Source organism: Tigriopus californicus, chromosome 6, assembly GCF_007210705.1.
Source record: "Tigriopus californicus strain San Diego chromosome 6, Tcal_SD_v2.1, whole genome shotgun sequence".
Classification (NCBI taxonomy): Eukaryota; Metazoa; Arthropoda; class Copepoda; order Harpacticoida; family Harpacticidae; genus Tigriopus; species Tigriopus californicus.
The window spans coordinates 10,262,816-10,275,946 of NC_081445.1; the positions used below are offsets into that span (position 1 = coordinate 10,262,816).

Below are 13,131 nucleotides of genomic sequence, written 5' to 3' on the forward strand. Positions count from 1 at the left end.
ACAAGTTTTTGACCAAAATTCCTGGTCAACCCCACATTCAAGGGCTAGTTAGATACACCAACTCTAATTCGTTGGCTTGGAGGGTCAGATACCATCAGAATGGAAAAAAAATTCTTTTCATGTTCCGAGTATCAGAAACGGTTGTGTATTGATCATCTATATTTTGCACAATGGTTTTGCAGTTAGATTTCTCACACTAGTAGGACTGTTGTAAATAGTTTTCCCGCTAGTAAGGCGATTGTTTCAAGTCGCTACGAGTGTTCAGGCGTGTATTCGTGCTATTTCTTTTTTCTAAGGGCGGCTTTAAACTAGGATGGACAACCGAGATTGAATCCTCACTCACTTTCAACCTTCCTTCTCACTATTTTTCACATTACATGACTTTTGTTGCCCTTTTATTACCATTTGAGTCCTGATCTGCTTCCTTCTCAGCTTGTTTGAACCCTCAGCCAGAACCTTATAGTATTTTTTTTTGGTTTTGGTTTTCACTGACTTTACAAACAGCTGCAATTCTTTTCATATTCAAAATGAAAGATCATGATTTGTCTAGCTATTGGCACTTACACGCTATACAATATTAAACATAAATATATATATAAAAAACCAATTTGACATATCATGTGCAACGCTCTTTTTTCGGTTTCGGAAAGTCTGCAAAAAAACGCTTGCAGTTGAGCTACATCTGCCGTCATGGGTTAGATCCGATTCAAAATTATTTTGTGAACAAAAGGACCAAAAGAGTAGGCTCCAGAAGAGAGTCAATTATCTACCATGACATGCATTATTTGAAAATGTGTCCTAATGTCGAACATTGCAAAATAAAAATGTTAAAATTCTTGTGAACTCAATGGATAGCATATGCCTAGTAATTACAGTTGGGTGCCGAGATAAGGTAACAGATAAAAATGCATCAAAGAAGCTAAAAGGGACTAAAAACGACCTTTTTCTCATTGTAACAATTGGTTTTGCAATATTGCAACTTTTCTCATCATAGTTACACCTTTTTGCACATTTTCACTTTTTTGTGCTTTTTCAACATTTTAGACACTTTCTCAACTGTCTAAAACAATTATTTCGGCTAAACTGGCAACTTTTTTTCTCAAGGTCTCGTGATTATGATCGAATCGGTCATATCATTGGAAAAAAAGGTCCCATTATATAAGCCTGCTCTTCCACGCCATGTTGTGAAAGTGTTCCTAGTGAATATTCCCCAATCACTTTTGCAGAGTAATGTAATGAGGTTTGAGAGGTCATTACATTAGATCCAGTTGTTTGATCGACCTGAAAATTGAAATACGTAATCGTGGCAACCTAATACCACCACTCTCAATTGCAGAAGAATAGATTGCATTGACTTGATTGCAAATAGTTGATTCTGGATCCCATGTACCCGTCCAGTTTCCAGGTGTTCATGATTAAATCCAGATTTTGTCAACTTTTCCTAATGGGATTTCCTCATGTTTTTTATTCTTTCAAAACCGACTGACCATCAAATTCGTACTCTATTTCCATATCTATCAGATGACGTTGGTTGTCTAATCCATACATCACATTAGATCAATTGAGGCTCTCAATTCCTACTGACATTTCCTGAACAGCGTTGGAAAATAAACCCGCTCTTAATATCCCTGGGCAAAGATTGGACAAGTCTTCATTTCTTTGCCTTGCTTGCTGTTTATCTTTACTAGGTTGAGTGAGTTAAGACAAATAATAATTCGGAGTGAACCGTTAGAAACCAGGGAAGCGATCAAGAAAGTTTGGAAAAATGGTCAGGCAAGTCCTTCTGGCCTTTGCTCAAATATTAACATTAACACAAGGATATAAGGGCATTTTCCATTGACCATAGGTAAGTTAAAGTTCGGACAAAACACAACCAGTATCTTAGAGGTCGACCAACTTTCCCGGGTCTGATAAGAGGTTTCGAAGAAGATAATGGTGGAAATTCAAGCTCTAAAACCAGGTTTCTTCAAGAGTCCACAACACAAATTCAGGTAGTAAACAGAGTTCCTGGATTTTCCACTTTTCACCCAACACACATCTTGATGAAGGATTTGCTCTAAATCAAAGCTACATGCCATTCTCCAAGTTGTTTTTTTTTCTTCTGTATTTACAAGTAATAATCAATTTGGCTCCAGATGACACAAACACAATCAAGAGTCGAATCTGTTTGAACAAACTCCACATCCATCCATTTGGTTCATAAGAGTGGGGGGAGGGGAGTTGAGGAGAGAAATCGGGGAAAAGATTGAGAGGCTCGAAAAGCTTGGATGTTCCAACTGGACCTCAACGATGATATGCAGACTCCGATGTTGTCTTGTTTCTGTCCAGACGGTGGTCGAAAGTGGGCGGGGCCCAACTAAACAAGGAGTGACAAATGATGAGGCGAATGAAGTTGGAACCGTTCGGGTTGGTTTCGGGTGGAAATGCAAAGCAACAAAGACAAGAGCTTTTGGGTCCAAATGGAAAGGTGGCGAATATACTTCAAATCATAGCAGTGATGGTGACAATATACTATAGGTAATAATATTCATGGCAATGGTATGATCTCAAGACAAGGGAGGAAGACGAGGCCTAAGACTTGAAAGAGACATGCTGTCCCTTGCAAGGACGAGAAACAAAAGGGAAGGAGAAACACTAACGGAGAATAAGGAAAAAATAAAATAAACAAACGCCGTTTGGGAGAGACCATTTTTTCGATGTGAAAAAGACCTTTTGTAGTTGATAAAATAAAACGTGTAAAAATTCTCAGCCAATGGTGCAAAGTATCACGCCCTCATTGGATGAACTTCATAATCTTCGTCGCACCGTCCCCGCCCCCTCACCGCCGTCTTCAATCACCCGTTGATCGTTTTGGTCGTCATCAATTGTCTCAGCGACCAAGTTTTAGGGGTCGCCATACGAGGAGGGCGATGATTGGGTTACACCGATGATAGTGAGAAGAAGTGGGGGGGAACAAGAGGAGGGGATGGAGGAAGGGGTGTATCATGTTTATCGATTCGCATTTTTCAGCTGGTTCGACAGCCAATCTAAGCCTTCGTACAAACCGTCTCCAGAGGTGGCACACGTGGCCTGAAAAGAGAAACAATACCATGAAATCACTTTTTATTCATGGATCACATGGACGGGTTAGAAATAACTATGCTATGTCATGAGTTTTCAAAACTCTGGTAATCATAAATCATGGAAATGAAAGGTTCTTGAACTTCAGAAAGTGAGGTTTCCGGCATGCTACTAGTCATATCCCAATACCATGGGAAAAGTATATTAGGCAACTCCAGATATTTTTCGGTTGATCTCATCACAAATACTAAGTGCCCCGATGGGATCCTAACCACGGACATTAGGAAGCGTGAAGAGAAAACGCCCAAATTGGTTTTGATATCAAAGAGTGTCGAATTAAATACAAGTGCCGCTCAAGGCCAGATCTTGGCACATCACGAGTAGTTGTTGGGGTGACAGCATATACATCTATGGAGAGGAGTAATTCACGTGGTCCGATGACCCTCCGACCCGTGAAAGAACTCGACTGACCTGAATGTACCAACTCCGGTTGCGGAGGGAATGCAAACCGAGCTTGTCCGTGATCTCAGCCGCGTTCATGGCGTTGGGCAGATCCTGCTTGTTGGCAAAGATGAGCAAAACGGCCTCGCGTAGCTCGTCCTCGGCCAACATGCGCATCAACTCATCGCGAGCCTCGCCAATGCGCTCACGATCGTTGGAATCCACCACAAAGATCAGGCCTTGCGTGTTCTGGAAATAATGGCGCCACAAGGGCCGGATCTTGTCCTGACCGCCCACATCCCACACCGTGAAACTGATATTCTTGTATTCCACCGTCTCCACATTGAAACCTGAAAGCCAAGCCCGCACCAGCCCATTATTACCTCCTGAAACCCATCCGGCTCAATCAAGTCAGCCTCAAGATCACAATATCAATCCAAAGGGTAGTCGGCAAGCCAGGCTTTACGGGGCCGTCCAATCCGGAGGGACTCGACTTACCAATGGTGGGAATGGTGGTGACGATCTCGCCCAACTTGAGCTTGTAGAGAATGGTGGTCTTGCCGGCCGCGTCTAATCCCACCATCAAGATGCGCATCTCCTTCTTGCCAAATAGGCCTTTGAACAACGAGGCGAACACGTTTCCCATAATGCAAGCAGGCAGGCAGGTCCAACCACCACAAAAACCAAATCGGAGCAACCAACGAGGAGCGGTCAACTGAAATCACAACCCGTCACCAATCAGAAAAAAGGACCCCTGATCTCGAACGCGTCAAACCACCGACTAAACCACCCGGAGGATCGGATTCCAGCCTAACAGCCTGGGGCCCAGCCTTAATGGCACAGCTGCTCGCCTCCTCTGGCCCAGTGAGGCGGGAGGGGAGGTGGGCAGAGGCTGGCCCGGGCTCCATTTTTGGCCACCACGTGAATGACGTGGTGAATACCAATTGAGGTCCGAGTAACGTCATTGACAAATCATGTCCAGGACCAGGGGTGACACTGGGTTAAGATTGAAAGGCGGGGCGAGAGGGCCGGGGGGACAGTGGGTGGGGGGGTAAAGGCGGGGGAATGGGCGGGGACCGAGCGGGGTTGGAACTTACCGGGCAGGCCGGATGCGGGTGGCAATGGTGGTCAATCCGGAATTCGTGGGAGTCGTTGACGTCGTCGTCGTCGATAAAGTCGGGATTGAAAAGGTGGGCCGGAATGGGCCAAAAGTGACCAGTTGAAAAAAGGACCCAGTCTTAAAAAGGTAGTGCTTTACGCCTAACCGAGTTCTGACAGGGTTTAGGTGGATTTTTCAGGAGGGTGAACACCCCGGGGCGGGGTTTGGTATGATAAGGGGCATGGGTTTTAATATAGTGGTGAGTTTTGGGCCCGAAAGTCTGGTTGGAAAGTGACGCTGAATGGTCACCCTCGAGCCTGGGAAAAATGGGCGAGTCGGCCGGAGAAAGTTCGGCCTCCAGTTGAAAAGGGCCCTTCGTCAGGGTGCCGCTGGGTGACTCCTGGGGATCAACCCCCGGTTGACTCGACCCAATTAGGCTCCATCCATCACTAGTGGCTCTCAAACGTTATACATTCTATACCACTAGCTATATATAGGCCCTACTGGGAATATAGGGCCGCTCGTTGAAAAATTGATCGTCTGGGATCTTTTTATCTTTCTCCATTTTCGTCACCTTGGCTGACTCATACAGTGGTCGAGCATCGCCCCTGACGACCTAAGCCACGTCAACGAGCTTGACGAGCTTGACACTCGAGCAGGCTAGACCAGGGCCTTTGGGCTTAGAGGCTGGTGGCTCTGACTCATACCGGCCGATCAACGTCATCTAGCCCGTCAGATTTAAATTAAGCCCGCGAAATATGTGACGGGGTTCGAAGGATAAAAGATGAATGGGCCATAAAACATGGGTCTGTCTCTTTTTTTTGGGTACCATATTGTCTCCACAGGACGTTTGACTATGAACTTGCATGACGAACAATTATGACCCTGGGTATTCACATTATGGAAAGAAGGACTTCGAATAAGATCACGCTATGCCGGAATTGGGTGACTTGAACCGTATTCACTTTGCAAGTCTGAATGGCTGAGGGCATTATTGATGGGTGAACACTAGTAGCACAATCCCTCATTTGATACTTGGAAATCACGTTTCACATTGGTATTTGTGGGCCAAGTTTTTGTCCTGAGTTTATTTCTCAGAGTTCCAAATTCAAACAGGTTCAAAATTCGAAAACCATCCCGTGCTCGGCAGTTATTGAATCTTGAACTTTGTCACACCTTTCCCTAGGTACAAAAGGTCCCAAAAAGCCAATAAATGAGCGATCGATCGCGTGGGTGGTGCCACACCGAAATTTATTTTTTTGTATTTATATCGATAGAATATGATCTCGTAGAACTGAACGCACAAATCAGCAAATAAACGCAATCGCAATAAGGATTTGCATACATATCTGTAATTATAAGAGTTCCCACTGGGTGTAAAAACGTTCTGCCCCCTTGGGAAGGGATGTCATAGAAAAAAGAAATGCTTTTTTTTTCTTTCAAAGACCGATTCCCCACGCACCTCATGGTTCCTACAAATCCCGAGACATCCAAGCTCTCCTGGTACCTGCATTCAATTCGAGGAATCCAACATGCCCTACTTGTCGAATCTTCTTCCTCGTAAAAAACGCCTAATTTCATCTTTGTTTTGATGCCAATCAGACGTGTCTCAAAACCGGCCTCAAGTCAGTCAGTCTTACCATGATCAACCGGTTTGCGCTTAATCCGCTCTGCTCAACCTCTCACCAATCACAACCCATTTAAAAAAGGCGAGTTCCAGGTGAGCCAAGGTGAAACTGTGTTCAATTTCTTGTTTCGAAAAAGTGTGAATTTCGAAAGGTCATCCACGAATATTGATCCAAAACGAACCATCTCAAACCGAGAGTCTATTCAGAAATGTCAGCTGATGCTGCCGTTGCGCCAATTCAGCCTAACCACTAGAGACCTCTGCTCTGCCTGTGGATAAATACAGTGACTTGATATTTGGCCAATGACTTGATTTCTTAAGTCAAAGTGTGAGTCAGTAGCTACTTCCTGCAAATGCTGTTAAGTTTTGAGATGGTTTCGAGGTTGATCATGAAATGGCACATGATTGAAAACAACTGCTATTTCGGTAGTTACACATGCGAATAAAGGGGCCATTGTTCAAGACATTTTAGTGCGATTTACGCACCTAAGTGGGTTGAGAGGGACTTTTTTTTCGTTTCAGATCTTGAATCCAACTTGTAGGACCTAGGTGTGCACTTTTGTAAGACCATTGGAGCAAATAGTCAGAGGTCTGAGGCTAGGACGGTAGTTTAGGGTAGGTCGAGGGAAAAACGCAGCCCAAGGACAACGGTCCCTTAGATAAAAGTCCCTCAAGGTCAGGGACCCTTGTACCTGACACTAGAAGGCGTTAGGTTTGCTTGGGGTAGGTAACTAGGTTGGGATAAGTTGGAGCAGTCAAATGTTCTTGATTTTGATAATGGTGGATCTACTTATTCCATCTAACATTATGGGCGCTTTGCCCTTTCGTTAGACCGAAAAAGTTTTCTCCTGAAAACCCTTGCGCTTTTAAGAATATCAATGGAATAAACAATTCGTTGAATTAGGTTATTTAAAAATGAGAACAAATGTGTTACAAAGTATTGCTTTCTGATTTTCTCCAGAAAGTCATTTGTATTAAGCACTGTAAAGAACTGACTTCCTTGACCATATCATTGAGAAATTGAGCTACAAAAGAAAACTTATACAATTATCATCCTTTCTTCATCCGATTTTTGACAACTTTTTGGCCCTTTTTTTGGCAGCCATCTAGAGGGACTGGCCAATAATCACGCTTTAACCGGTTACAAACATCATAAAATTAAGATATTTTTATCGTTTGTGACTGATGTATAGGACATGCCTGCTAGAGAAAAGTCCTTGGGGCGTGTTTCTGGACAGAATCCGGTATCTGGACCTCCACCTGCCTCATTGTCCTCGGGGAATGTGAATAATGGCGGCTGGCAAAGCGTATTCACGGATTACCTCATCATAAGTAATGATTGGCTCCACGGCTTCCATTTCTCTCACCCGCGATATCCGAAATTGTTCAGTTTCATGTCCGTGGTCATACAAATTTTGTCTTTGGCATTTTCTGTCTATTTATGCTTACTAGCCACTTGGGACTACCAGGAACATCTCATGACCTCCGACATCGTAGATAGGTAATGGAAAACTTGAAGACTCAAATGTTTTGTGCCCATCAGTCATGGTATCTTTTTGTTCCCACCCAGTGTTTATTCCAAGGAACTGGTGTTGTTTCCTGCCGTGACGCTTTGTAGTAGTAATAGAGGTCAAAGGTCATTCTTCAAAAGGTTGGGATTCAGCATGAATCCCAAGGACTGGTTGAGTCATCGCAATCAATCGTCCCGATTGGAGGTGATCAAAAACATGATCTACAACGGGCGATCGGAGGACTTCACACCCGCTGAGCTTGACTATATAGAAGAGTTGCTCGCCCAAGAAGATATCATGGACATTGGTCATGATTTAGAGGCCATGAGAATGGAAGGACCTGATTTTATGAAGAAGTTGAACCTTACCAAAGAAGGAGAACATGAGCACGAACACAATCACCGACGACGGTCCATTTTCATGATGGGAAGCCAACAAGAACATGGTAGAAGACGATGTCCAAGTTCGTAATCGATCTTGCTCATTTACGCAATCTTTGTTATCCTCAGGCTTTCCTTCACTCCTTCAATTTAAATTCAATGATGATCCACTTGAAGACAGGCCGGACTTGCGCCACGCCCTCTATGGCACCTCACAAGGTTTCTGTACACACATTCGACCTCACGTGTTCTGGAATCCCAATTTCCGAAACCTCAGTTTTGACGAAATGATCCGGTCTCATGAGGAGGTTAATACCTCCAATATTGGAGACACAAGCGGACTCACCATTCTGATTGACGCCGAAGTGAGTTGAAACAGGCAGTTGTAAGTTCAATCAGATATGACGTTAATGAATCTCGATTGTGCTTAGGTCTGGGATTATGCCCACTCAATGGAGAAAGCAGCCGGATTCAAGTTATACATTCACCATTTTCGAGACCATCCCGCCCTTCATTTGGGAAAACTCCTTCTTAGACCTGGGCAGAAATACCACGTGGGTCTCTCGCCCGAATTGATATTCACTACTCCAAGTGCAATCCGTCGATTCTACCCGGAGGAGCGCAAATGCTACACGGAGGATGAATTTGACTTCAACTGGTTGCCAGATGAAGAGTTCAGGTATGAATGATTCTTCAGTTCAATTTCCTAATCCATGACCAAAGTCCAATCAACATCACTCACTCTCTTTACTAAATCAGGTATTCGTCGACCAATTGCCTGAATGTGGCCTTGTTCGACAAGGTCTATGAGGAATGCGGCTGTTCCACGGGTCCGGATGGATATGGATGCTTTGGCACGGAGATCACCTGTAGGGATCGGATCTTAGATCAAGTGGGCTTCCTGAAATTCGCTCAGAACAAGAAACGAGGGAACCATAGCCAAATATGTCTTCCATCTTGTCACGATGAGACCTTTGAAGCTCGTTTGGACGGCCAATTCGCCTTCCCGGAGTACAACAGCTTCTTGTTCGAGCCCGAATTCATGTGTCTAATGCTCAACCGGATCGAAAAGATCTGTGAACACAAATTTAAACGATCTGCCCTTAGCGAGATCTATCCAGATCTGTGTGAGGATCTTCAGAATTCAACCCTGGACTTTTGTGAAGAATTTCCCAATCAAAATTGGGACAGAATAGCCACTATGAATCGAATGTCAATGGTCCAGGACAATCTAAGTCGGTCGTTGTTCCTATACGCCCGTGAGAATCTGATTCAAGTCAAGATCTATTTCAACACCCTTCACGTGAAGAAACTTATTCGGAGTGAGAAGCAACCAATGATCTGGTTTGTGGCCAATCTCGCCGGGTTGATCGGTCTAGTCGTTGGTTCAAGCCTCCTTATGGCCTGTCAGGCTTTTTCGTATTCCCTGCTTTGGTGTGGGGTGGAATTGAAAGACCTGAACTGTCGGCAACGACCATCCCCAAGAGCATCTCCTTCTCCTTCACCTCCGCATGAACCATGAACGAAACTGACCCGTTTAACTGATTTGGCAACCCTTGACACGTTCTTCAACGCTCTAAAAACGTCAACCTTCGGTTTTAAAAAACAGAAATGATGATAATAAAGTTGACTTCCCCTTCAGTCTTTTGCAGTCTCATTAGTGCAGGAAATAAATCTTGGTTTGATATGTTTATTGAAATAGCTGCTGGTGTTGTAGGTAATTGATATGTCTGAATAAAATTCGAATGCACCAGAATTACGAAAAAAACGAGGACAAAAAGACAAAGGAATGGTGAAAATTTTCTTAGCATTTGGGTGGAATTTTACACCACGGTTGGGTACAACACAATTTTGATATTATTGGCTCATGCTCCTAACCCAGATGAATGGATGATAGTGCCTCTTGATAAACATTTTCTTAATGACCTTTTCAACAATGATACAAGATTGTCTAGAAAACTGGAAAGGAAGAGATAATTGAAAGTTTCAATGATAGTCATTCCACTTTTTGTACCAAATCCAAGTGCAAAACTGCCGTTTGTCTTATAGGGCTGAACCTTACTTGGTGAACATAGTCAATCATCCTTTCATTCACATGAAGTCGTATGTGCATTCTCATCATTCAACATTAGATTTGTTTTGTTTGAGGGCTTAGATTTAGGAACAGAATTTTCTAAATAAAGTTTTGACAGAAGAACCAAACCAGGAACCTCTCACATGCTAACTCTTACACCACATCTACCGGCCTTAAATATAGGAGATGCAGTTTTGTAGTTGATGCAGCTTCCGAAAGTGAGAGGGGTCCTTGGTTCGAGTCTGCTCCCGACCTTTTTCCTCGGGAAATTTTTGAATACTAATGATACAAACAGACGGAAAACCAGTCGGATAACAGATAACACAACATTGCTTATTGAACAATGTTATGTTCAGTTTCACTGGTCAGGCAAGGTTCTCTGCTCAAACCATATAGCACTTGCCAAAGAAAAACATGAAAAATCCGGTGCTTGAAACCTCCAACATCTGGGAGAAAATCTTGCCTTGTTTAGCACCCACCTACTCTAGCTCATGCATTGAAATATCTTACACCATAACACAACTGCCATTGTCCATGACAAATTCATGAATAAACCCTCAAAACAACATTCACCCAATGTTCCTGTCTCTATCAATGCTCCCCCAAATCTGGCCCAATTCTCACTGAGACTTGGCAGTCCTGTGGTTGTTTCAGCTTCCGTCGGCTTCTCCACTCTACACGTCAGCCTTCTGTTTCTCTCCCTCTCTCTTGCCTCAATCCAGTGTTTCTCCTCCCGATCTGTTTTTGGTGGTAGGAATCACAAATCAAAAAATAGTGATCTCTAAAACTCTCTGTCACAAATCTGATCATGATGAATTCCATGTTTGATGACTTGAAACGCATGGATAAGCGACAGGTCTTGTACCAGGTCTTGTCGTTTGGTATGATTGTGTCGTCGGCGCTGATGATCTGGAAGGGGTTGATGGTGGGCACGGGCAGTGAGAGCCCCATTGTGGTGGTCTTGTCGGGGAGCATGGAGCCCGCATTTCACAGAGGAGATCTCCTTTTCCTCACCAATTATGAACAGGAGGACATTCGAGTGGGAGAAATTGTCGTCTTTAAGGTGGGCAACATTAATAAAGTGCACCACACTGAAAGGATATCTTTTTAAGGGCCGTTTGTAACTTGCGTTCGAAATTGTATTTTAGATTGAATTTGATTAGAATTCTAATTCGAAATGTGCTCTAGAGCTTGTCTACGTCTACGCATGGATTTCTAAAGTGCGTTGGCTTACAATGGGAGAGAAAATTGATATCGCCTGAACCATTGATTCAATCCTAAATATAATTAAAATGTCGAACCAAATCTTTGATTTGGGCCAAATTTTGGCCCACAATCTAGCTTGGAGAAATATTATGTAGTTATACTTTTGTGTAATAACTTTTGCAGCAATAGAAGGTTTTAACGAAAAAAAAATTAAACCGTTTTGAAATGACTAGCTTTTGATGGGAAGAATCTTCGTTTCTTATTTTGTGAATAAGGAATGAAAGAGGACTGACTGGCTAAAATACCTCAGTCCATTTTTCTAGAAGTCCGTGGCCTGTGTTTAAAAGTTTGACTGTTTTATTCCGAGCCTTGATTTCTTTCAATCTTTGTTACAATCTCTCCGGTCGACGTGTTTCTATTTTGAATTCGTATCGGTAATCTTCATGCTACAAGAGAAAATTCAATTACTCTACCAAATGTTATTAATTACAAATATATCGTCTAAAAATGGCTTTGATTGCATCTGCATCATCAAAAAACCAACCGTAAATAAGGTGTCTGTTTAAATACCATTTTCTCAAAAAAATTAATAACTTGCAAAGCATCACCACAAATGCCCTGCCGACTACTTTGTCTAATTCCGCAAGGCGTCAACAATTGTAGTGTTTAAAGTGTACACCTTTTTTTTTGGCGATGTTGGTTATTTCATTCGTCTAAAGTAGGATGGATGAACTGGAACATGTCTTAGAATTGTAAAATCCCATTTCGGTTCCATTATTTAATTAGGTGTATTTGAGGTGCTAGGCTCGCAGGTTTGACCTTTGCCAATGACGTCATTAAAGCATCCTTGAATATAGTTCCGATAGACCATCTCAAATCTACAGTAGCATCAGATTGGTGCCCCATTTGTGGATGTGGTCCTAAAAAACTTCAAGGACGAGAATCGAATATGAGACCTCTCTCACGCTAGGATACCTCACTAACCACTACACTCGAAATTTAAGCAATAACCTGGCCTGAAATGGAATCGATTGAATTATTCTTTGAAAACCCTCCAGTCACGGATCCGTATTTGACCAACACATGTCTTGTTCGATTTCAGGTGGAGGGTCGCGATATCCCGATCGTTCATCGGGTCCTGAAGGTCCACGAACAAGACGACGGCAGTATTAAGTTCCTAACGAAAGGTGACAACAACTCGGTGGATGACCGGGGCCTTTACGCCCCAGGGCAGAATTGGCTGGCCAAGAAGGACGTGGTGGGACGGGCCCGGGGCTTCTTGCCGTATGTGGGCATTGTCACCATTCTGATGAACGAATATCCCAAGTTTAAATATTGTGTTCTGGCCTGCCTCGGCATCTATGTCTTGATTCATCGCGAGTAAAACTTATATTCGTTGTTTGTTATTAACCTATGCCCTGTCTCGAGTCGAAAGACATTCACTTCCACTTCGAAGATAATCTCAAAATTGCTCTTTTCTTATTTTTATATACATTTTATACCGGGGTTAGCTTGATTGTTCAGATATGCATACTAGTTTTTGTTCAAGTTAGGCCGACGTTCATTTTTCAGCAATGGCTACAAGCAAGAGGTAAATGCTAGATATGACATGAATCGAAAAAAAGGCCCTTCTCTGATCTTGATGTGAATTTTGAAGAACCTTTTCAAACTCCTCAGGAATTCTGAATCTGCACATATGTATAGCAATTGGGCTGTAAAGAGTCACCATCATG

The 13,131-nt window shown here is 43.1% G+C and overlaps 3 protein-coding genes across 5 annotated transcripts; 2 read left to right on the top strand and 1 right to left on the bottom strand.

Moving 5' to 3' along the window:
• Positions 1-2,447: 2,447 nt before the first annotated feature.
• LOC131882803 (ADP-ribosylation factor 1) lies at positions 2,448-4,758 on the bottom strand. Of its 2 annotated transcripts, XM_059230068.1 has the most exons (4): positions 4,599-4,758; positions 4,000-4,216; positions 3,532-3,851; positions 2,448-3,069 (listed from the first exon to the last, which is right to left on the bottom strand). In XM_059230068.1, exons 2-4 carry the CDS (start codon positions 4,145-4,147, stop codon positions 2,989-2,991), a joined length of 549 nt encoding a protein of 182 aa, XP_059086051.1. In that variant the 5' UTR covers positions 4,148-4,216; positions 4,599-4,758; the 3' UTR covers positions 2,448-2,988. The 2 variants fall into 2 exon arrangements, with proteins under 2 accessions (XP_059086051.1, XP_059086052.1); XM_059230069.1 differs by lacking the exon at positions 4,599-4,758 and having other exon boundaries at positions 4,000-4,298.
• A 932-nt stretch (positions 4,759-5,690) lies between these two features.
• LOC131882802 (uncharacterized) lies at positions 5,691-9,759 on the top strand. 2 transcript variants are annotated; one of them, XM_059230066.1, is made up of 6 exons: positions 5,691-6,555; positions 7,421-7,728; positions 7,798-8,183; positions 8,248-8,483; positions 8,550-8,797; positions 8,878-9,759. In XM_059230066.1, the coding sequence occupies exons 2-6, from the start codon at positions 7,424-7,426 to the stop codon at positions 9,638-9,640; spliced, it is 1,938 nt and encodes a 645-aa protein (XP_059086049.1). In that variant the 5' UTR covers positions 5,691-6,555; positions 7,421-7,423; the 3' UTR covers positions 9,641-9,759. The 2 variants fall into 2 exon arrangements, with proteins under 2 accessions (XP_059086049.1, XP_059086050.1); XM_059230067.1 differs by having other exon boundaries at positions 5,691-6,320.
• A 1,087-nt stretch (positions 9,760-10,846) lies between these two features.
• On the top strand, positions 10,847-12,866 carry LOC131882805 (signal peptidase complex catalytic subunit SEC11A-like). The gene is made up of 2 exons (XM_059230071.1): positions 10,847-11,255; positions 12,501-12,866. The coding sequence occupies exons 1-2, from the start codon at positions 11,001-11,003 to the stop codon at positions 12,780-12,782; spliced, it is 537 nt and encodes a 178-aa protein (XP_059086054.1). The 5' UTR covers positions 10,847-11,000; the 3' UTR covers positions 12,783-12,866.
• Positions 12,867-13,131: the final 265 nt, after the last annotated feature.

Excerpts from the sequence above, each read along its gene's own strand:
- LOC131882803 (XM_059230068.1), bottom strand. The coding sequence starts at position 4,147 with ATGGGAAACGTGTTCGCCTCGTTGTTCAAAGGCCTATTTGGCAAGAAG. Across the intron at positions 3,852-3,999 it reads CACCACCATTCCCACCATTG|GTTTCAATGTGGAGACGGTG; the intron begins GTAAGTCGAGTC and ends CTTGGCTTTCAG. Across the intron at positions 3,070-3,531 it reads ACCGGAGTTGGTACATTCAG|GCCACGTGTGCCACCTCTGG; the intron begins GTCAGTCGAGTT and ends TTCTCTTTTCAG.
- LOC131882802 (XM_059230066.1), top strand. The coding sequence starts at position 7,424 with ATGCCTGCTAGAGAAAAGTCCTTGGGGCGTGTTTCTGGACAGAATCCG. Across the intron at positions 8,184-8,247 it reads GGGAAGCCAACAAGAACATG|GCTTTCCTTCACTCCTTCAA; the intron begins GTAGAAGACGAT and ends TGTTATCCTCAG. Across the intron at positions 8,798-8,877 it reads TTGCCAGATGAAGAGTTCAG|GTATTCGTCGACCAATTGCC; the intron begins GTATGAATGATT and ends TTACTAAATCAG.
- LOC131882805 (XM_059230071.1), top strand. The coding sequence starts at position 11,001 with ATGATGAATTCCATGTTTGATGACTTGAAACGCATGGATAAGCGACAG. Across the intron at positions 11,256-12,500 it reads GAGAAATTGTCGTCTTTAAG|GTGGAGGGTCGCGATATCCC; the intron begins GTGGGCAACATT and ends GTTCGATTTCAG.